Source organism: Protobothrops mucrosquamatus, unplaced genomic scaffold, assembly GCF_001527695.2.
Source record: "Protobothrops mucrosquamatus isolate PMUCROS unplaced genomic scaffold, P.Mucros_1.0 scaffold345, whole genome shotgun sequence".
Taxonomy (NCBI): domain Eukaryota; kingdom Metazoa; phylum Chordata; class Lepidosauria; order Squamata; family Viperidae; genus Protobothrops; species Protobothrops mucrosquamatus.
In genome coordinates, this window is record NW_015386682.1 from 248,360 (window position 1) to 272,892 (window position 24,533).

Below are 24,533 nucleotides of genomic sequence, written 5' to 3' on the forward strand. Positions count from 1 at the left end.
TTTCATACTGGTCACTGACTTTGTATTCAATCCACATTCACGTGACACCTATTTATTCTTGATCCTGTCATGCTTTTCTTATCGCACATATAAGTATATGTACTGCATAAGTACATTCCCACAGCATTCACATTGTTTTTGTTTTTCCTGACATACCCAGTATCCATATATTTCCATGCAACCAAACAAGCAGAAGTACTCTTTCTATGCATCTATGTTGTTCCATTTGGCAAACATTCTTTCCTTACATACTACCCACAGTTTTATGACTAGCATTTCTGTCTTATTTTTCCACTTTGTCCTATTCTTTGTAAACATTCTTCCATCATCCAAATTCATTATGAATCTTTTTTCCCCCATTAATTACAGATATACATGAATAGAGATACAAATGGCACTGACACTAGTCCTATTTAGTCAGTTAACCTCTGATATTATGTTTGATGTTGAAAATCAAATGTTAGAGCCATTTACTGTATTTTCTGTTTACTTGATAAGCAGTTATCTAGTATTTATTAAAGTTGTCTTTGAACCAGATTCTTTTCATAAATACTATACTGAAGACTTGAAGGATGTTGGCGTGGAAGTCCATGCTATCAGTAGCATGGATATATAGCTTATAATATAGTATCCAGCTACACCCCAAGTGATAAAGAAAATACTTCCATTTTAAAAAAATATATGTGGGAGATTTTATTCAGTCTTTTCATTCTGGTTGATCTAGGGCAGGGGTAGGCAACCTTGGCTCTTTTACGACTCATGGACTTCAACTCCCAGAATTCCTGAGTCAGTCCATGAGTCGTAAAAGAGCCAAGGTTGCCTACCCCTGATCTAGGGATACCTCTTTGCAGTTAAATAAAATGATGACTCTTGTTCTGGACAGAAAACAGACTATGAAAAGAGTGGTAGAAAGGACTAGGTATTTACCAATTAGCTTAGTAGTTTGGAGATATGCATTTTCCTAAAGCTTCCACCATCACAGGCATCAGTTGAATTATATTAGCCTATTAATACAAGATGTACAGATGAAACACTGCCCTCAAAATAGCATGAGTTTAGAACTTCCGGGCTAGGGAAGTTGTTTATTGAAGTTATTTATAGTCTTGGACATATAAATATCTATGTGGGAAGTAAATATCTTAAAAGGTTGGTAGGGTCTACTTTTTCAATAGAGTACTGGGCTGGCATCCTTATTACTGGGCAGACATACCCTGAATGGGAGGATGGACGGACAGAGTAATAAGAACTATTGGTTTATTTCCATTTGCTTTTGTTCACCAAGTTGTGGTAGAAAAACAATAAATGAGTCATACCTTACCAGGCATGTTTCTCTCTCCCCCCTCCCCCCTCTGTGTGTGTGTGTGTGTGTGTGTGTGTGAGTGTGAGAGAGAAAAAGAGAGAGAGAGAGAACACATCCAAAGAGAGAGATTGCTTAATTTCTCATGATATATTGAATTTCAAAATTTCCTTGAAGAGAGAGTTTTAAGGTAGTCCTCAATTTACAACCACAATTGAACCCAAAATTTCTGTGGCTAAGTGAAACATTTATTGAGTTTGCCCCATTTTATGACTTTTCTTGCCAAACTTGTTAAGTCAATTTGGCTTCCCTACCGACTTTGCTTGTCAGAAGTTTGCAAAAGGGGATCACATGACCCTAGGACACTGCAACCAGTCATAAATATAAGTCATTAGCCAAGTGTCTGATTTTGATCATGTGACTATGGAGATGTCACATGATCATAAGTGTGAAAACTGGTCATAAGTCACTTTTTTCAGTGTCATTGTAATTGAATGGTCAATAAACGATTTGTTGTAAGTCGAAAGTTAGCTGTAGTTGAAATCACATTGTATCATATAAACCTCCACAAAGTACAAAGTGTTTCTATTACTAATCTGAAGTCCAGATTGAAAGCTGCATCTGTGAATTTCAGTTGCATTTATTCTAATGCAGTCCTCCATTAAGGATTTGATCATGAGTTTATGTGAGTATCTTGTTGAATATTTTCTTTCTGTAAGGAAAATATATTATATTACATAAAATAATTGGAAAGAGAGAAAGAGAAGAGAGATGGCACTTTTTTAGAGAAGCTACATGATTTGATCTTTTAAGAAAATAGAATTGAAAATAGCCAGCACTTCATTCCTGCTGGAGTGTTTGTAGTGTAACAAATAGAAATAAAGATTCCTGTGGGTAAGCTTGTGATAAGTTGTGTAGGATTCGGGAAATGACGAAACAGGAGGAAATAAAAGCAAAATTAAAGGATCCTTCTCTTTTCTCAGTCCTAGGGTTTCTACAGTAATGCTGTTCTATTGTACTTGGACACCTTACCCTTCAACTTGCCCTTCAATCCTACCATTCCTCTCCCTCATCTCCAAAAACTATATATTTACAGTTCTGGCCTTCCTGTTTCAAGTACCAATAGCTCCATGCAGCAAGAGTCACGCAGCAGCATTGTCTAATAATGCATTTGTTCTGAGGTCAGCTTTTATAGGCAAGAGCCCAGAAGGCCAGATTGAATCTTTTTGTTTCAAAATGAACCATAAACACTGATCTCACTCCATAGATTGTTAACTATTCATCCTCCCCCATCCCCATTAAAAAGTCATCCGCATCCCTTAGCGCAGCGGTTCTCAACCTATGGGTCGGGACCCCATTTGGGGTCGATCGACCATTTCACGGGGGTCGCCAAGCAAGGCTGTCCGCCATTTGTTTCCCCTTTTCCGGCGGTTGCCTTACCTCCCTTGAGCTGGGCCAGCTGGTGGTCGGCCTGCTCCGTCTCTGCCGCTTGCCAGCTACGCCTTGGCCGGCGCAGGGGGCGGAACCACGCATGCGCGGCACTCCCGGGCAGGGAAAGTCCTCGACTTATGACCGGTTGGGTAGTCCTCGACTTACGACTGGTTTAGTCCTCGACTTACGACCGGTTTAGTCCTCGACTTACGACCGGTTGGGGGGTCGCGGCATTAAAAAGGTTGAGAACCACTGCCTTAGCGTGTGGAATTACTTGAGGTTTTTTGGTGCCGAATGTAGGTTGCTCACGTGCAAAGGAAGATCTACCTTCTCAATATGAAGATTTTCCTTGAGGCAGTTTGAGGTCTTCAGCTGGATTGAGCATGAATGACGCCTGGAATCTTTTTGTTGTATCACTTTTTAGCTATGATGGCAGATCACATTTTAGTTGAGGTCTACATCCCCATGGTTTTTCTGTAGCTTTAGATAATCAGATGCTGAAAACTGTGAAATGGACTCTGTGGTTTAATCGTCTCCTGTTTTTGTCTGTTGCAGTGACAGCTATATTGTGCGAGTCAAAGCTGTGGTTATGACCCGAGATGACTCCAGTGGAGGATGGCTGCCCCAAGAAGGAGGTGGCCTTAGTAGGGTTGGTGTCTGCAAGATCCAGTGCACAGAGGCTAATGGAAGAAATGGATTTCTCATCCATGGAGAAAGGCAAAAAGACAAACTGGTAAATTAAATTGATTTGGTATGGACTTTGGTCCATTTTCTTCCAAAATGCCCCCCTCCCATCTTTCTTAACATTTCTAAGCTCATGTGTGATACATCTACAAAACTTCTCTTAGTGCATTGTTAGTGTATTGTTTTCACAAAGAGCAAGGTGCCTATTAATGTTTAAACACCTTAAAGGTTTAAAGAGAATGAGAATGGAAAACAACACATTTTTTTCCAAAATTTGCTAAACAGATTAGAAATATTTTAAAAAAAAACTAACCAAGCCAGCCACATTGTATGAGGTAATTCCAGCTTTTGAAATGGGACTGAATTATTCATACCATTTCATTTGAGATAAGAGCCCAGTAGAGCAAAAATGCCAGGATGATTTAAACATAGCTCTTTGCTGTGACTTTGCTGTGACCACAGCTTCCTGCTTTTTTGGGTCAAATAACTCTCATATTTTGGGGAGTTCTTGCCCACTTTTAATCAGAAGGTGTCCCTGTCCACAAATTTTAGTCTAATCCAAAGATGGGGTAACAAACTAAAGAGATAACAGATACACGTTTTGTTGCACCTTTAGGTCTTGGACATAACAAATGAGGCCTGCAATAAAATGTTGCAGCATGAAGTCTTCAGAGTCCTAGCCAACTGTGCCTTTCTCAGCAATATTCCACTCCATTGGAAGTGAAATGTGATCCTAGCCAGAAAATAAAAGAAAGGGGAGACAGTATTTCTAAGACAAGAAGAATTGATAAAGAATAAAACAAGTTAGTTGTGGGTTGAATTACTGTTGGTAAAAGCAGAGTATGAACTAGAAGCAGTTTATATATTTTAGATACTTTTAATAAGGTAAGTTAATGCTGTTTAGCAGACAGTCTCATTTATAAAGAAAATCATTCCATCTCTTCATTTTCCCCACTGTAAATGCTCTGTGGCTACTGAACATTTTCACTCCTAATTGGGTTGCTTTGGGCTTTACCCTCCTCATTAAATCTTTCTGTCTCTTCCCCTTCTTTAAAGAAGTTTGTTTCCTCAAATCAAACTATCTTTCTGAATGGCCCCTCAAAAATGAAGTGGTCCCATCAGATGTGGGGTCTGCTTGAGGTTCTAGGTGACCTAAGCATGCTTTTGCCTTTACTCTACACCCCAAATTCCTCAGGTTTGTCACTGAAAGTATGGCCATGGCTTTTTGCAGCTTGTGTGAGTTGACATCCTGTCAACAGAAAGAAGGGTGCATATCAACCAAGTTGCTTACCCTTTTTCCAGAGTTCTGAATTGCATTTGCCCATCATGACTTCATGATGATTTGGTGGCAATCATAATGAATAAGGGTGGCGCAATGGCTCAACGGTTAAGACCCTGAGCTTGTCACCAGGAAAGCTGACAGCCCAGGTTCAAGACCAAATTTTGCATGATGGGGTGACTTACTGTTACTTATTCCAGCTTCTGCCAACCTAACAGTTCAGAAGCATGGAAATCCAAGTTGATAAATAGGTACCACTTTGGTGGGAAAGGTCACTGTGTTCTGTATTTTCATGCTGGCCACATGATGATGGAAACGTCTCTCAGGCAATGCATGATCCCTCAGCTGGACAGAGAAAACCTTTAAACCTTTATAATGAATAACTTAATTTACAACTCAATCATAAATGAATAACTTAACCTAACTTACAGGGTTGTTATGTTCAGTACCAGTTATAATGTAGGTCTCACTATCCAAGTCTTAACCAATAACACAATATATAGATTTTAGCTGTTTCCGGTTCAATAGGGAAAATAGCAAAATTGTTAGTGGGTAGTTTCTACAACCCCACAAATCTTAATGTTTTGGAAACTGTTAAAAATGCGGTTGTTCTACCGTGAGTGGTTAAACCACTGATAAATGAAGGTACTGTTAAAATAAATACGAAGGAGATGATGAATCAGTTATTATGGTTTGGTCATACAGATGTTTTTGAATGAGCTGGGCTTCACTGATTCAGTGATAAGATACTGGTTTGGAGATGTGCTTAGAGTCAAAGCAATTTGAAAACACTATAATAAATTAAACTCTAGTATCTTCTAATTAGCATGCCTGTTGGGCTTCTACCAATGTTTTATGATAGCTGTAGTCCAATATGTCCGGAGGATATTAAATTAGACAAAACTGTAGCAGAGGAAGAGAAAAAGAATAATGATTACATGGTTGGCTCTGAGATGTGAGTGATCAGTGTGGTAATAATTGCCCAAAAGAAAAGAATATTTGTACCTCAGGGTTGAACTGTGGAATCCTTGATATTCTCTGAGCTTAGTTGTTTGCTTGCAGACACATCATCAGTCCTAGTGAGTGTGGGATTTGCTTCCTGTTTATATACAGTAGCTTGCACTGCCAGTGTTGGTGGGAATATAGTTTTCTCCTTGGTAGTTCCCTGATTAAGGCATTGTTTTCTGCTTGATTGTGTGTGTCTTGTGTTAATCCCTGCTTATCTGGGTGTAAGCTACTGGCCAGGATGTGTTCTAGTTTTTTGTTTCCTTTTTAGCTTTTTTATTGTCTCTTTTGAACCATATGTAAATGTGATTTGTCTCTATGTATCTATTGATGGCTTATTTGTCTAAATGCCAGGCTTCCAGGAATTCCCTAGCATTTTGGGATTTGGCTTGGTTTAAAGTAATTTCCCAGTTGAAACTGAGTCTGTCCATGTATTGTGAGATTAAGGAGTTTTCATTATAAAATGGAGCAGCAATGACTCCATGGTACTAACTGTATGGATTGGATTTCATTTTGCATGAAAAGGAGTAAAGTCATGAATGCTGAAATGGTATAATATTTATACACAAACACATGTTGAGAATAAGTTCCTAAAGAAGTTAAACTTGGCTTTACAGAGATATGAAATATGGTGTGTAATATAAAGGTTTGTGTTCCTCTATCAGCCAAGCAGGAAATGTTTCAAGCATGTTGTCCTCTCTCATTTAATTTTCCTGATTTCTTGTGTTGAAAGGAGAGTCATACCAAACAACTGCAAAATAAGCAGACTTACTTTTTTTATGTGTGCGAGAGGAAGTAGTAAATACGCTAACAAACTTGTGTCCTTTGCCTGTAAATATCATCATTGCACATCTTTGCATTTTCACCCCAGGTGGTGCTGGAATGCTATGTGAAAAAAGACTTGATCTACACTAAGGCAAATCCTACATTTCACCACTGGAAAGTTGACAACCGAAAATTTGGACTCACTTTTCTAAGCCCTGCTGATGCACGAGCATTTGACAGAGGGGTGAGAAAAGCCATTGAAGATCTCACAGAAGGTACTATACAATATCCTACCACTTTAATGTGTGTAGCAAAATGGCTGTCTTCTCTATTCTCCCCACCCCCCATTTCTTTGTTTTTGGTGCCAACTTTGAAGATAGAACGTTGCATGTCTTTCACTGAAGCCCTGCTACATTACTTAAATCAGAGTCTTAATCTTCTATATTGGCTTTCAGAGAATGTGATCCCATCATTCAGCCAGTCCTCTGTACTATCTAGGAACTGTTAATATTAGAAGGAACTGTAAGGTTAATCCAAAGTGAGCAAGTGTCATATATTTCTCATACTGTGGGTCTTTCTTTTTGTTTTCCATATTTGCTGTTATCTTGAATAGACTTTTTAAGATTGATGTTAAGTTGTAATTATTTATTATTATTTTGCCAACTAATTTGTATCTTGGGTTTTTAAATTCTTTACATAGTTGGAGAGTGGCAAGAGGAAATCCCAAGTCCTAATTCACCTAATTTTTTGTACCATTCTAAAAGACTTGATCAGGAATTCACAAAAACAAAATTCCAGATAGAATTGCTTTTGTGGAAACGGGAAAAAATGGTTTTGTCCTAAAGAATATTGACCTGGTTTTTAATCATGAGTCCAGGCGCTCTTCTTCATTCCAGCACAACACTCTGGCTTGTTTGACTTTGGAAATGTGGGCTTAACAGGTGGTTTATGAGAGAGATGACTGTGCCCAAAAGAAATATTTGTCCTCCGCTACATTTTTCTTAATAGGGTGTGGCTGGAATACAATGTTTTATCTAAAGGAACAACATACATTTTAAAATGTCTTTGCAGGTTCTACGACATCATCTTCCACGATCCATAACGAAACTGAAGTTGGAGATGACGATGTCTTCACTGTACGTATCTTTCATATCAAATTCATTTTTCTGGCCTCTGAATAGTTTTTATCTTTCATGAGAAGTAGAACCTAGGAGGGTACCGATTGTCTTTCGCTCAAAGAGAAGTTGGTCGTAAAAGTGGTAATAAAATCTCTCTTAAGCCAAACTGAGCTTTCGGTGACAACACGAAGACCACCTCCATGTTGCTTTCTTGGCAAGAATATTCAAATTATTAGGTTAGTATTCTTGTAGAATACTGCTTTGATTTCCCAGGCATAGATATCCTGTTGGTATCCCATGCAAGCATTTATCAGGTCCAACCGTATTTTGCGATCAGCCAACTTTGGCTAAGCGCTTCCAGTTACATGCAAATTTACATGTGGAAATATTATTGATTTGTTTACTTTGAGCATCTTTTTTGCTTTTCTGCAACAAAAATATAAGGCAAATTGCAAAAATAAATGTTATGACATAATCCTATCAGTAAAAGAAAAAAATAAAGATAACAAGATAACAAAATGAAAGGTGTCAATATAGTCTTTGGCTTTAAAACTGCCATCCAGTCGATAAATTTATCCTGAGCAGCCATTCTAAAGTTGAATTTTCACTGTTAATTTCCCTAGGAAAAGGGAACAGTTAACAAATTGGATGGAGGTTGATAAATGCTATTCTACCACAGGTAGAAGTGGGAATGGCTCTATTGATTCACTCCCTTCCCCCTCTTTTTTTTTTGCTTCAAGTGGGAATGCAGTTTCATCTCATATAGCTTAGTGAAACTTCCAAGATCAACTGTCTCTCCAACCTTAGTAAGTAAATAGAAAAATCTAGTATCTTGTTTAATACTTAGGTTCTTTTACCTATTTCAGAAAGTTTTGTGGCACTAGTTTAAAAAATCCACTTTTTCCCTAAGATCAGATAAGAAAAAGAAGGAAGAGAAGAGCATATTAATGGCATTCCAACTGTAATCTCCAAATGATCGCTTCCAGAAGTTCTGCTAGAGCAGATCTAAACAATCTATTTCAGTCAAACCATGACACTCTGAACCATATGCTCAGAGCTTATTCCCCACATCTGTTTTTTGTTTTTGTTTTTCTAAAGTATGCTGTAGCAAAAGACTGGTGTCTTTAAAAGGTCTACAGCTTCAAGATGAATCAGGACCTTGCTGTCTTTCAGGAAAACATTTATCATCTCCTTGACCCAATCACTCAGCTCTGCCCTAGAAAATTTAATAAGTCATGACAGGCATGGTAGACCTTGTCATTCCAAGGATTTTGTCCATCTTCTCAAGTTTCACAAACTGAAAAGTAAACTGGCTAGATAGACCCTCAGTAATTATTTGAATAGATTCTGTTTCAATGCTTCATATGATTTATTTACCGGAAATTATTTGAAAAGTAGCTTTTAAGAAATTTAGACACACTTACCTTCTATTATGTTTATAACCTATTTATCACTGAAGGAACAAAAGGGTTCCATTCATATATTGGCCTAGGCCTGCTGTCAAAGCTATTCAGGCTATCAGCATCTCACCATTTCCTGTTAAAGCTAATTCGTACTTTGTGTTGTACTTTTGGCACCGGTTTTTCTCTGGAATTTGGGCTATTAAGCCTTAGCTCTCATGACTTAAACTGCATGATGCTTCTCTATTTCCCTCTCTCTCCCCTCCCTTGATTTTTCATAAGTCAAAAGTGTTGATAGTAGGGCTAAAACGGGCATGCAATATTTTTTATTTTTCCATTCAGAAAACTGGCTGTTTGATTCGTCACTGATTGAACTTAGGGAGCATTTGAATGAGTGAAGGGTAAAAGGCATCCCATCAAAACACTCGACTGAGGGACAGACATCCTCAGTTTGAACATGTTGTGGGTCTGGCATAAGGTTTCCTGCTGCAGTTGTGACCAGATCTTCTGTGACAGTTGGCATGTTGTTTTTTATCTGTTCTCTAGTCTTATTGTAAGAGAAACAACAGCAGGCAGGGTTAAAAGGTGACTTCCTTTCCTCCAGAGCAAAACTATCATTAGCCGCTGCTTCCCAGCTACCTGCCAGAAGTGATTTATAGATTCCATGGTGGATAAGGGAGGGAAGAAAGGCAGGAAGGGAGGGAGAGCACAGCAAAGCTGGAATGGTTTCCTCTTCTACACAATTAGATAGGAGCACAAAGGGAGAGAGCATCCCAACAGATAGATACACTTCCCACAAATGCTTATCCTTATCTACATTGCTTTGAAATACCCAAAATACCAGTATATATTGTTCCTTATATATCCCTGGAAAGGAGCAGGTATGTGTTCTCTTCTTTAGCTCATCTGACTTTGAAACTGCACTCCATCTCCTTCCCCTAAAAAGATCTCTATTGCTCCTTTGGAAGATAAACTTTAATAACTTTTGAATTCCAAGAGCTTAAATTGTGTCTTCTCCCCCAGCTTGTCGCCAAAAACACACATTGCAATGAAAGGAGCAAAAAATGAACAAATGTGGCTGAAATATGTGCTTGTTCCCTAAGACAAAGCATCTCTATAGGGGACTCTTCTTCTGGGTAATGTTCTCTTAACTCTTAAGCCTCTGGGCTTTCCCCCCATATCCTTGAAAATAAATTTCTTCATGCTCCTTATCCTCAACCCTTGCTCTTCTCTAGAGGCAACCTGAGTAAAGTCACTTCTTCAGTTTGTCTTTTGTGAAACAATACTGGATTGCCAACAACAAACTTGTGCTTTGAACCCATTTAAGCAACCCACCTTTTAGAAAACATTCACATGCAGAGAAGCACTACTGAGCCTTGATGTTTTGCTTTCTTGTAGTACACAGCCTCTTTCCGTGCAACTGATAGAGAAGCATCTGATGTGAGGTGATAAATATTCAGGCTCTTCAATGCTTCAGATTTAAAGATACTTATTAACCCCAGGTTACAACTTCTCAGAGTGACTGTACCTTTTCTCCTGTGCACGATGGGGGAGGGGCACAGATTTTTTTTCAAGGAATTGCAAACAGTGTCATGTGGAAAGCATTGCATCTTTTTATCTTTTAGTGCAAAGCACTAGACAATCCAAGGAACTGCCATAATTGCTAACACATTTATTGATGGTGTGCCTTCAAGGTAGTGTCACCTTTTAGCAACTACATAGGTAGATCTCTCCAAGATGATCTGGCTCTCCTTCAGATTTTCTGATGGGGTACCTATTGCCAGTGCATTTTGAGTCCACCCACCTTGCTGCTTCTTGCCCTCCTTTTCCTTCAATCTTTGTCAGCATTATGGTTTTCCCCATAATAAGGCAGCTGGGTACTTTAGATGAACTGGTGATATCTGCCCCACCCCCCAATCTGCATTTATTTTTGAAATGGGTTGAGCCATTCTGAATGGCTTGGTTCAGCTTATCCTTGGGGGGTGGGGGAAATGCAAGATTCGGGTGAAGAACAGAGTATTTCAGGAATTAACCACTTAATGTTGTACGTAACTAATAGTTATTGCAGCATGGCACTGGATAGCACATTTTGTCAAAATGATTCCTGCCAAGATAACCATCTGGAAAAGTTAAAAGGTTTATCAAATCATACTGTACATAATGTAGAGATGTTGATTTTGGCAGGTTGAGAGTGGCACTTTGGAAGGCTGAAACTGTGTTGAATGGATAAAATGTTAGATCATAAAATTAGCACAAAGGATGTACTATTTCTTCTTTAAAAACCCATTTGAATAGAGACTCCATGATAAAACAAAAGGGCTTTAAAATAAACTTCTGGAATTGTTACATCGAATTTTGGATCATCACTAAAGTTGGGACATTTTACTATCTGAATATAATAATTGTTACTTGAAGATATGGTTCTTTGGTTCTAAAAAGCTCTTGTTCCATAATCTTGGTTTCTCCAGACATGCTGCCATTTCACTTAGCAACCCATTTGTTTATGCTGCAGCCGTACTGGAAGTAACTGCTAACAAAATGATGGCCAAGCCACAGACCTGCATATAGGTTCCAGAGTGTGCATTTAAAAATTAGTCTAAGAAATCATCATCAATTTAGTATGGTCATACACCAGCAATACTCTAAGAAATTACCAACAATATTAGAGCCCAATTCCTAAGGCAGAATTTGGCAATTATATTTTTCCCCTTTTGTTGAAGTGTATCTTTTGCTAAAGCAGGGCTGAAGCAAATTCCAGATAAGAGTAGAACCAAAATGGGTGCCTCCTCTCCACATATTCTCTCCTTCTGGCACCTTTCTTTGTTTGTTTTTTCTTCTCTCTGAAGAACAGAGATTTGAGCTGAATACTTATAAAGGGCTTATGAATGCAATCAGAGGTTGCCCATAGTTTCTCTCTTGGCTGAAAGAACAACCCTTCTTCCACCTTTTGTGTCATTCAAGAATTCTTTTATTTGCAATATTTACTCACTAAGGCAGGTCTTCTTGATTTGTTAACACTTTTGAGTTAGGTCTAGTTAATTGTGAATAGTTATATGCCAATCTGATTGCTTGATAGCTATACTGCTACTAATGAGCCACAGAATGAACTAGCTTTATCTGAACGAAGAACCATTCAGCCTTTTTATATAGTAGCATAGCATATACGTTGACTGTTTCTCCTTTAACACAGAAGAGAAGCCAGACCAAGGAAAACACAAAGCGGTTTCTATTACTGCCTGCCTTGGAATCTATGGCTAAAGCTATGTACTCCCCATTGGTTTTGACAGGCTTTTTCCAGGGAATTTGTTTGCATTAGCAGTCAGGCCACTTCTGCTCAGAGCATGAATGGTCACTTGGAAGAAGCATCATGTTGGGAGTCAATGGGGATGGAAGGGAGTAGTGTAAATACATGCCAGATTGGATATGATTTCAGATATCTTCCTGAATTTAAGTGTTCTAGTAAGAATGCTGATTAGACTATATTACATTTTGCCCTACATTCTGCTTTGCAAGGATCCAAGAAGCCCCACCGTGAAGCCAATAACTTTTTTTCCTACCTGTTGTACTGAGATGCTTGTTGCTTCGGAGTGAAGAATTCCTACATTACCATATTCCATCAATGTATTTAATTCCCCTTTAAAGCTTTTTTTAGACAGTGGCCTTCAGTAAATTCCATGAATTATTTACTGTATGTTGAAATGTTTTCTTTGGCACTTCCTGAATCTATGGCTAATCATGTACATTAGCTCAACCTAGACACACATGCAAGCTTATACACAGGCTATATGCACTGGGGAGAAGGAAGACTTCATTCAATGAGTGTGGCCTCCTGTTCTCAGAGCTTTTATGATTGCAATCACTGCTTTCTTCACAACCCCTGGTTTAAAAGATGCAGGGGTTTGTTCATTTTGTTAATTGAAAATTAGGGTGGTACTTCTGTCTGTCATCTGGATAGAAAATCAGCAGAATCTGCATATACTGTATATAGGCTCACAAAGTAAAAATACAAATTTAAAAAGGAAGATAAATATCAAGATGTACAGAAAGTAACAGATAGTTCCTTTCTAACTGTCTAGCATCTATCTTCTAGCATCAGGCTTGAAATCAGAAGACTGTGAGTTCTAGTCCCACTTTGGGCATGAAGCTAGCTGGAGATCTTGGACCAGTCACTTGCTCTCAGCCCACACAGCACCGAGGCAGAGAGCCTGGGATATCAATGCCTTGAATTACTGTTTCCCATGTCAACCCTGCTCTCTTTCTCTGGCATGTTCTTGAGCTGCTTAGGTCATACCACAGAACTACACTTAGGTTTAGTTTAGGATTTGTCAATCCTTTTGGGTTGGAAACTTGCACAGATGCAGCCTAAAACTCCCCAGAAGCACTGAATGAAAGCATCCAGTTACTAAGAAAAGAGGGGAGAATGAGAGTTGGCCACCTGTTGCAATAACAGTTTTGTCGTGGAGGAGACCAGGTTGTAGTTCTGTCTTCCTTCTGTTGACACTAGATCAGAGGTCCCCAACCTTTTGGGCACCAGGGACCGGTTACATGGAGAGAAGTTTTTCCACGGACCGGAGGAGGTGTAGTTTTGTGTGTTGCCTGCATCCCGCGGATGGGGCTTTGCTTGTTTTTGCGGACTGGTTGCTGGCATGCCATGGCCCAGTACAGGTCCACAGACCAGGGGTTGGGGACCCCTGTCATGGATATTACTTGGACTGCTAAATTTGAGGAGAGAGAGAGAAAATGAAGGATAGGAAGTCCAATTCTGAGGTAGAAAGACAGTGAGATACTACCCAGACAGTACATATCAATAGGAATCCCTCCAAAAATTTAAGGGATTGGGTTAAAAAAAAGTGAGGGACAAAATGCTAGGAGTGCATTAAGTTTGAGTAAAGAAGTTTAATTAAGTAATGATATTTATCATTATTATGTTGCTCTCTTGAGAATAACGTGCTTGATTCTGGATGGGGGGGTCGGGGGAGTGAAGATATCTGTGCGTACATAGTAGAGGAACACTACCTAAATTATGGGACATGAGGGAATATGACTTGCAAAACTGTGGTATCATATTTACATTCGCCCTGCTGTTTGTTTCATCAATGTTTAGATATGTGTAGTTTAATGGACTTTGACCTTTACAACGTTTGCATTTTTTAAAATAAAATATATTTTGTTGTAGGTTTTTTTTAAGGCATATTAGCCTTGCAACTGGCCAGCAAAAAAAATGGAATGCAGCAGTAGCATAGTTTTGGATTTGCTGATACAACACAATTGTTCTTAGGTTATTATGATGATGCTTCTTGAATTACATGTTTACATGCTATACTTAAACAAATGATGAGAATGCCTGTTATGAATGATGACAGCTTTCTGAAAATTGGCGTGGTAGAAAGGTGTTAGTGGTTGGCCAAAGTGGATTGCACCTTAAATTTAAAACACTTAACTTAGTTTTCTTTTCTGGCAATCAGATTGTACTCTTCTCTAAGAACTCTGATTTGTACTCTGCAGCAAATTGTAATTCTAGAACCCAGTTGGTTATTCTTTAGTTTGCTTTATGCATTTGTTTTTTGGGGTGTTTTTTTAAAAAAAGAAGTCGATTGTCAAAACACAGCAACAAAAGTAATTGTACTGGACCTCTTCAAATATATTTAACTGGCGCACTCCCAATTTTAGACTTGAGAAGGTTGTAAGACAGTGTTTTATACACAGCTAAAATAATCTTGAATTTCTATTTGACAGCAGGGATGCAGTTTTATGTTTTTTGAATCTTAGTTGTGTTAGTGGAAAATTGTCAAAGGCCTGCTGCTTTCCTAGTCTTGTTTAGAGCACTTCAGTAGTTTTCACTATACAAATCTTCAAAAAATTTCTAAGAATATTTCTACTTGGGGTAGATTGGGGAAAATGTTAGGATAGTCTATAGCCTCAAGCCAAAATATAAGTATTTTGGTACCTTTTGAGATCTCTACTGTATATATTTTATTTGTAACAGGATATTTATTATGTAAATGCAACCCGGTTTTTCTATAGTAGTAAAAGATGCCAGTGAATATGCTGGGTTTTTTTGGGGGGGGGGTTGTATTTTACTAGCAGTGAGGAAGGCAAGGTGGCCATCAGATGTGGCTAGAAGGATAAAGCCATACAACCAAGTTCTCTCTTTGCCACAGAGCAATGAACGTGAGGGTTTCTATGACATCACATAAGAGACTGATCTCTTTTTGCCTCTGTTCCTTTGTTGACACATTCAGAAATTCCATGTTCTTTCTGACAAGTTGGGCCAACACCAAATTGCTGGGTTTAAAAATATTCTCAGTAGCATATATCAGGTTTGTTTGACCAGTTATATTAATCTCAGTCCTTCAATGATTGTATCGGATTTTGAGCCCATTACTTTATGATTCTCACTTATTCTGCTCAGAAAACAAGCATATTATTTATGGGACATTTACAGGCAGTCTGAAAAATGGGGAAAAAAACCTTTGGAAAGGAGTGTGGAAACATTGTGCATAAAGAGACAATATAAATACACAGATCCAAGAAATGGAGGAAACAAAAAACGTTAGAGATGGAGATATATGAAATAGTTGCCAGGGGCAAGGAAACTGGACCTGAAATATCTATGTGAGATATTGCAAAACTTGCTAATATGAAATTACTTTTGCTTACAATACGCAGGATTTGTTTAGCATATGTATATTTAGTTTGACCATAGGCCTAGCTAGAATGATGATTTTTCCAGCTGCTTTATGTACAGATAATTGCAAGGTCCCATATAAAGTGAGTAAGTTCCTCACATTTGGCTCCTGCTTACTAAACCAAGGGTCCGTTGTCTGCATTGTCAGCATAAATAATAAAAAGTGCAAAACCATTTATACAAGTTTTTTTTTAAAAAAATATTTTCTTTGTCCCTCTCACAGTCAGAACTAAGGCACTATGTTTCTTTCTAGAGATTCCTTCCTGAAGCCTTTGGCCTATATTTGTCTCCCAGAGGAGTGTGAAATATGCTACAACCACATTGCTAAAATGTGCGTGAGAGGGAACAAGAGAAGCTAAGTTTGATTTCACAAATTACAGCCAGTTCAGTTCTCTACACCCACCCAACTAAAAATTTGTAGTTTCGTTTCTAAAAGAACTTTTGATTGCAATATGTCAGAAGTTTGGAAAGGATAGGAGAACCAATTGAAGCTTAGTAAGACTGAATCTACAACACTTTGATTTTCTTGTTATTAAAAGCTGCATCATTTCGTTCAAGTAGTATGGGAGTCTGCTGACTCGTAAACCAGGGTCTTTATATGAACTAGATCACCATGCCTTATTCTATAAGCCATGGACAAAACAGGTAGGGTTTAACATGATGCTTGAACCCAACTTCCATTTTCTGTTAATACTGTATCTTAGATCCCTGCCTTTCTTGGTTGGTGAAAGCCTTCAAGAAGGAATCAGGCCATTTGCAAACAATACTGAATGCCTCCTTGAAGGAGAAGATGGTGCCACCTGCCTGAAAGAGGCAATAGTGCAATCCTTCTCCAAGAAACCATTGCTTGGCCAAGCAGAGTTAGGAAATTTTCAGCCTGTTAAGTGTATCAGTGACATTCCCTTTCTGGGAAGAGTTGTTGAGAGGGTTGTATGGCTGCATTTGCAGAGTGCTCTGGAGGAAATCCACATCAGTCACTTTTGTAGAGGGGCCAGAATAGGGGAAGTGTAAGTCCTGGTCCTGCTCGTCCCTTAGTGGCCTTTACTACAGTATCCACCTTAATTGTCAACAAGAAGAGGGAGGCACAGTTTCTTTCTGAATGAGTGGTTCAGAACAATGGGGGGGGGGAATAAGAAGTTGCTGGTGGAATCAAATCCCAGGTGGGCACATCTCTGAGAAGGCACCATTGTCTCATGTGTTGATCAACTCCCTTTTGTATTACTACAACTGCTCTACATTGGGTTGCCCTTGAAGTTCACTCAGAAATTCCAGCTGGTCCAGAATGCAATAGCTTGAATAGATACGAATGTATTGTGAGTTGACTATATAGCACTCTTGAGAGCTGCACTTGTTACCAATCTCCTTCTGCATGCAATTCAAGGTGCTGGCTATCACTTTGGAAGCCCTTCATGCATCAGGATCATCTACTTTTAAAGCCCTTCATGAATATATTCAGGATCATCTACTTCCAGCTGGAAGATTGAGCTCTCTGGATCCCATCCCTTGAGGAATGCCATCTCCTGACATGCCAGAGTCAAAATACCTCTATTGCTGCCTCCCTTCTTTGGACGCGCATTCCCCCTGCCATCAGATAGGATCCAATTCTTCTGAACACAAAGCTGTTTTGGGTTTGAGGGTTGATTTTTTGTTGTTGTTATATTTTTGTATAGTGTTTTAATCTTACTAATGAAGTGGGTCTGTAAGCTGCCCAAAGTCAGGTATATGCTCCTTTTGATTAATGGGGAGCTATACAAACATTTTCAATAAACAAACTAGGCATTTAGTGGTGACTTTTTATAAACTGTTTTTGCAACATTAGATCCTAGGTCAGTGATGGCGAACCTTTTAGAGACCGAGTGCCCAAAAACTGGCTCCACCCCCCATCCCCCACCCCACCTGCCCGCAGGGCCACTCACCGCCTCCAGGGCCCACTGCAGATTGCCCAGGTAGCCCAGCAGCGTCATGGTGGCCACGCCCTCTGCCTGCGCCCTACAGCATCAACTGTGCGGGATGAGGCATGAGGGCAGAGTCTTGTCTACGCTGCCTGGCTGCCATATCCTTGGCTGCGCTGCTCCATGTGGGCAGCTCCACGTGGGGGCGACTCTGCTCCAGGGGGGCTGCTGATGAGGTGGCCGTGGGGGGAGGCGAGGCTGGGGCAATGGCGCATGTGCCCACAGAGACGGCTCCGAGTGCCGCCTCTGGCACATGTGCCATAGGTTCGCCACCACTGCCGTAGGTGATCCATTGCAACCTGTGTCTATGGAGAAGAGCAATGCAGAAAAGATGAACTTACCTATAGAGAAGCTCAGTATCTTTTAATGGACATTGTAATTAAAAGGCTGCTAAATACGTTGGTATTAATTATTCACAATGGCATTTCCAAGCTATTGTTTAATTGCTAAGATTTTAAAGGTAGAATAGCAAAGGTAGAAAGCGTGAGCCATAGAAATGGCTGGACATTTTGAACAGCAAAACTGAGAAATAGTTAGAACTGAAGAAGCTTCTTGGATGAGAAGGGAAACATTTTCAAACAAAAAAAACCAATGAAGTCCAGTTGCCTTTTAGTAGAAGCACCTTAGACAGTCATGACCTGGATAATTGAGAATCTCCATCAGTAGCAAAACTGAGCTGAAGACCTGCAGACATTCCTCAAGAGCCACCGGCATCTCAAACGCAACCAGTTTACTTCTATGTGTGCATCCACGTGTCAGGGTTGAATGCTGAGCCAAGAAGTAGCTTGTCTGGATCTCTTTTCTGTCATTTTCTCAAGACAGATAAATGAATGGTGAATGGTAAAACTGTAATAGTAAATTCTGTGTAAGAACGTTTTTCTGTGTGACGTTTGGGAGCCAGTCCTACGGTGCCTATAAAAGCTTGATCGGGTTGAAAAGGTCACTCTACTTCACCTCCTTGAGTCCCAATTTAGTTTGAGCACTGAATTAGCCTACAATATAATGAATGACTATCAAAGCAGTTAAGGATATTTAGAGGAAGGGATCTGCAACCAGTTTCTGAAATGATTTCTGCCTTCCCTGTCTTTATGGGTATCATTCATTTTAGTGGAAACAGAACGCAAACCAATGAAGGTTAAAAAGAAAAAAAAAGCAAGATTATTACTCTGTAACTTCATTAAGCAATCTTGGGATATTCTGATCTGCTTTAGAAGGCTGTTCTATTGCAACTGGTAGGAAACAGGCACTGTGTTTCAAAAACAGGTATTGTTTCCTTGATTCGGTCTCCTCCAAGCATGCTATGGCCAAACTAATATTGTTGCAAAATGGAAGGATAGCCTCTTGTAAACATGAAGGATAGTTTTGAATGCTGGATGGACCTCTTGTTTTTCTTTTCTGTGTACACTGACTGCCACCCAGACACAGACTGCTTGAAGTACCTAGGTTGCCTGTTTCATTGTCCAGAGGCACTGTTATGCATTGGGATGTCCTTTTTCCATGACCAACCGTAGAGAAGAACTTGGAAACTGTAGCTTTAAAGAAAGAGCAGGCAACACTAATTAGCCAAGTGATGTTTTTTTGGCCTCTAGGGACCATGGGGAGCATGACTGATGATGATGATGATGATGATGATGATGATGATATATCACCAGGAGGAAGAAGGACAAACATTTCTGGCTTATTTTTATAAATTGGTCAATTTATTAAAATGTGGGTTTTATTTTTGTACAACTTCTTTTATTCTGAAACTTAGCAGTTCAGTGGTTCTTGGGGTAGTCTTGGCAGTACAAAATGTCAGTTGGGGCCAGCATGCAGTCTCTGGATTGAGGTTATGCAGACATGCTCTTAACAGGCAACAAGAAAAGTAAGGCTAACTGTTGACATCTTAAATGAACGTTGTGGGCCTTTAAATGGATGCTGTGCTAAGATGGTATAGTGTCTGAGCATTATGGGAATCAAAACTTGAGTGCCTCTGTTGCTTCTTTAAAGGGGAAGAGTCATATTGATGCAGGTTGGAGTGTTGTGTTAAATACTAGAGCATGTGTACCTTTTTCCATTCCTGCCTCTATCTAGGATTTAATATAAGAATAGCGTGACAGATGAAATACCATGTTTGTCTGTAATAGAAGCATTTGAATTAAAAAATTGTGTTAAATTTTGCTCACATGCTCTGCCTTCATATTTTGCTATTTACAGCTTTTAAAAATTCCTTCCGAACTTCAGCTGCGCATTTGTGAGCTTATGCTGATATATTAAAAAGACAGTTATTACAAGCAGAGATGTCTCAGAGCAGACAGAATGATATTTTAAGAAGTCAGATGGGGTCACTTATTTGCAGTTATGATGTTCATCCACACTTATTTGAGCTGGAATCCATTGCCAAAATAGAATTCAACAGCTGATGCAGCTAAAACTTTGAAAATATTCATTCAAAATATGCGAAGCTTTGTATAAAAGCATAGTTACTTTTATTGTTCCAAAGTTTCTCTTTGGGAAGAAATAAAAGTTAAGCAGCCATTTAATCTATCTGTGAAACACTTTAGATTGTTTCGTAAGAATTGGGTTAACTTAACAATGTACAGCATCAAGAGGTTGTGATGTAGTAGATAATCCTAGGTGATGTTAGCCTACACAGTTCATTTTCTGCTCTGAGACAGGCCAGAATGTTGGTTTACCTGGAAGGTAACGAGCATGAAGATCTAACATTTGTGCAGCAGATGTCAGCCCAGTTTTGCAAGTTAGGATCACAGGGCTCCAGGAGAATTTGTTAAAAGCCTATCTGGAGGGCCAAAACTGTATATGAGTAGTGAAAGTGTATACTGTGCCTCAGATAAGGATTTAAATGTGTTTTTAACTCTTCTTCTCATTTCAAATGTACACATTATTTATAAAAGGGCTAAAATCCCATTTTCTTTTATCAGCTTTTGTGTGTGTGTGTGTGTTGTGTTGTGTTGTGTTGATATGCAGTTTCTAGCACCTCCAAAGGAGTCTTTTGCATAGTCCCAACTCAGAATATTGGCATGTGGTTCCTAACTCTGTGACTTGAGAATTCTCACTGTACATTTTTTTCCAATTGCACATTGGTTGAAATTAAATAATTCCTGTTTCTTAGCTGAGTGTGAAGTACAAATTTGCTCTAAAAAAATCAGAAATGTGTCCAAATTTTTCCTGGTTATTGAAAAGCAGAAAAATTAGCCTGAGCAACTTAGAGTGAATTGAAATGCAAATGCAAGAGTACTTAGGTGAGATGGGTGATATAGAAATGTGATGAATAAATGAAGATAAATAAGTGTTACTCCTTGTTATGTTTCTCTGAATTGTAGTATACAGAGATTCCTTTGAATTTGTCAAATGGGAGGCAGGTGTGTGGGTAGAAACTTGATGTCATGGCTATAATTTGTATAGCAGCAACTTAAATAGATTAGGTACATTTCTGCTTCCTAACATTAACATTTTAAGATCCACCTACTTTGAACTATGCAATCACTATATAGTGACTCTTCTGGTCTCTGCCAATAATAGTCAGTAGCAAGGGGCAAATTTTTGTAGTATTTTGACATAGAGCCATGATTTTAAGCAGTACACTAAAGAAAGTGAGACCTGACCCAGAGATGCTGTTATCAATACAACAGTGTGTTCCCGATGTCTCCTTACTTTTCATGAAATAAGAGGTTAAAACAATGTAATGTTAAATCCCTCTATGTAGATTAGACTGACTATTCAACTAGCTTTTTAACACCAAATTGTATACATTGGTTTGTAAACCACCTGGGTTCATACAACAATACTAGATTTAAAATAATGAATAAGCAGTGGTTCAGTCTGTTTTAGCTATAACATTGTATATGAATACAAAAATTGTGATTTGTTTTCCCAGGTTTTAGGGTTTGACATAACCACCTCTGATTTTGGAAAAGTTGGTCAGTTTAAAATCTAGCAGCTTTTATTTAGAGAGGGAGGTGTCACCCAAATCTGCAGAAAGATTGTATTTATAACTTAGCTAATATTGTCCCATTTGTTTTTTACAGAATGCCACCGACAGTTCTTCTAATTCTTCTCAGAAAAGAGAGCAGCCTTTACGAACACTAGCATCTTCTCCATCCTTTGAGCATCAACGAATTTGCACCCGTGGCCACTTTCATGACCAGTTTAGCCCTGAGCATTACCATCTAGAACAAGTGAGCCTATCTTTAGATTTTTTTTCCCTTGCTGTTCCAGAATGGTGATTTTTTTCATACTGGCTTGGCCAGAAAGTCGGGTGACTATCTGCATGTATGAAAGCAGGAGCTCTTTGATAGAGCTCTGTGACAGGAGTTCTACTCTATTGTCTTCCAAGTCATGGTTAGCTGTTTTTTGGGAAATAGCAGAAAATGTATTAGGCCTGGTGTATTGCCTATTTAAAATTTCCAATTAATTATTTTTTTAAAAAAAATAAATTTAATTAAAATGTAACCTATTTAAAAAGAGGCTATCTTTGAAACCGTCTGTTCCCTACCCTGCTCAATATGTATTTAAAAAAACAGCATTGTAATTTTGACTGTATCAGTAATTGAAAATGCATTGGTATTCTCTCCAAATGCTACAGTCATGAGAATGATTTGTCATATAGCTTAGCTTTCTAAGTTCAGAAGGTATAGGCAATCTTGGGGTGCTTGAGGCTTCAGTTAAGGCCATGGTAAATGACTGTGGGAAACTCCAAAACCCCAGCTTGTGTCCTCCTGTGGAGAGGAAGCTTAAAGGCATCCTTTTCAGTATCCTTCCCTACTCTAGAGAGTATCAGTTGAGGAAGGGTACCTTTCTATGGGAATTACAGTTTCATGTTCCACAATAATTTCTGTTGTTGGCTTTTACTGTACATAGAATATTTTTAGTCTTTGTGTTTACTTGTGTCATTATCTGTGCTTGTATCTCTGATAAATCTACTGCTAAATGTCATACCCACCTGCTTGCTTAAAAAATTGCGCTTTCTCAAATCTCTTTCTCTCTCACTTATAGTCAATCTTGCGATCGTGCCGGCATGTCAGCTTCCCCGATGATGATGAGGAGATTGTACGGATTAATCCAAGGGAAAAGAACTGGGTGACAGGTTACGAGGACTACCGTCATACCCCTGTGCGGGGGAAGTACATTGATCCCGATGATGGGGACTCCTATGTGCGGTTTGCCAAAACGGAGGCCTCAAAACATGACTACAATTACCCTTATGTTAGTAACGCTGATTTTGATCGAGGGGATGATGTTAAGGGTGCCGTGATAAAAACTCAGCCACCCAGTTGTAAACAGCGGCGGCGAAAAGAAGATGGGGAAAGGTCACGATGTGTCTATTGTAGAGACATCTTCAACCACGAGGAAAACAGGCGGGGTCAGTGCCAGGATGCTCCAGACCGAGTCCAAAGCTGTATCCGTCGAGTCAGCTGCATGTGGTGTGCAGACAGTATGCTCTATCACTGCATGTCTGATCCAGAAGGAGACTATACAGACCCTTGCTCCTGTGATACCAGCGATGAGAAGTTTTGCCTCCGGTGGTTGGCCCTAATTGCCTTGTCCTTTCTGGCCCCTTGTATGTGCTGTTACCTGCCCCTCCGGGCTTGCTACCACTGTGGGGTGATGTGCAGGTGCTGTGGTGGGAAACACAAAGCAGCTGGATGACAGCGCTCTAAGCTGGTGAAGGCCTGTTTTCTTCCCATTCTTGGTCTGGAGCATTCTCGATTTGTGCCCAACTGAGCCGGCCTTGGGAGCCTGTTGGAATCTAGGAACCAGACGGCTCCTTCTCTTTCCCTCCCACTTGGCTGCTATGCATTGATTGCTCTCGGAGTTCTAACAGACTAATGTACCACATAGACGTTTGTATTATTGACCTGTCATCCAGCAGAAGATCTTCTGTGTGATTATTCCTTCCCTCCTGCAAGGAAAGCGTTTGAGATGGGAATGGTTGAATGGGACGGAATTTGGAACATCTCACGGGAGTAACCTATATTTAGCAAGCTCGTCGCACCCGTGAGAGTATATAACAATGGAGTGAAATCCCACTTTGGATTGTGAGCACCTTGCAGCCAGTTTGAGGGTATGGGTTTTTGTGCATACAGAAGATGTTTATGGGTAATAATTGTACACCACGATAATGTAGGGCCAACAATCGCACAACCTACATTTCCTGAAAAGTTCCATCATGTTTTTTTGGTGGTCTTCTGGGATTTTCTGATTTTTGAGGGTTCAGCTAAAATGTGGGAAATGAGCCTTAGTATTACCTATGTATATTATATGTGAGAATCTAAGAAGTCCTGTGATTTCAGACCAATTTTTATACACAAATTGAAATCTTTATAAATAGGTTTCTCCTCTTCCTCTTTCCCCAGCCACCATCGCCTTTCTCTTCCAAATAGCAGTGGAAAAATTAGCTTTGCATTGATGTTCTTCCCGATAAAAACAGTCTTTACGCTGTGGTGTTCCTATCTGAGGCAAACGGGGAGTTTGCATGTTTGAAATTGACATGTACACTCATGCACTTGTGTACCTTGAAAACAAAAAGAGGGAATGTTGCTTTTAAACTTTGTCTACAGGTCAGTATGCTAAAGATAAGGGAAAGAATCCTCCATCCCCCCCTTTTTGGAATCCAGGGTGGGAGTGCGTCTGGAATTAATCTGAGATCTTATGCTTTCCAGACTAATCCAGAAATATAGGGAAACCTCAATTGCAAGGCATATCATTGGCCAGTGTCTTTGCCTTGAAGGCCTTTGAACCAATGAGGGTGCTTTGAACATTTTCTATCATAGAGTAGGACATAGGACTTCCTGCACCTTTACTTGTTAGATATGGATTTAATAGAGCCAAAGGGCACCGCCGCTATAGCATTTGACAATCACTTAGATATAGGCAGGAACGTGGGTTTGTTTTAATTGTTCAGTTTCTTTCAA

The 24,533-nt window shown here is 39.4% G+C and overlaps 1 protein-coding gene across 1 annotated transcript; it reads left to right on the forward strand.

Moving 5' to 3' along the window:
* The first annotated feature begins 2,225 nt into the window (after positions 1-2,225).
* On the forward strand, positions 2,226-23,268 carry SPRED2 (sprouty related EVH1 domain containing 2). Its single transcript, XM_015815508.1, has 6 exons — positions 2,226-2,296; positions 3,284-3,461; positions 6,568-6,736; positions 7,533-7,597; positions 21,648-21,797; positions 22,615-23,268. The coding sequence occupies exons 1-6, from the start codon at positions 2,226-2,228 to the stop codon at positions 23,266-23,268; spliced, it is 1,287 nt and encodes a 428-aa protein (XP_015670994.1).
* Positions 23,269-24,533: the final 1,265 nt, after the last annotated feature.

Bases quoted from the DNA above. Each gene is read 5' to 3' on its own strand.
- SPRED2 (XM_015815508.1), top strand. From the start codon at position 2,226: ATGACGAAACAGGAGGAAATAAAAGCAAAATTAAAGGATCCTTCTCTT. The intron at 2,297-3,283 runs GTAATGCTGTTC...TGTCTGTTGCAG, and splicing joins TCAGTCCTAGGGTTTCTACA to TGACAGCTATATTGTGCGAG. The intron at 3,462-6,567 runs GTAAATTAAATT...TTTTCACCCCAG, and splicing joins AAAGGCAAAAAGACAAACTG to GTGGTGCTGGAATGCTATGT.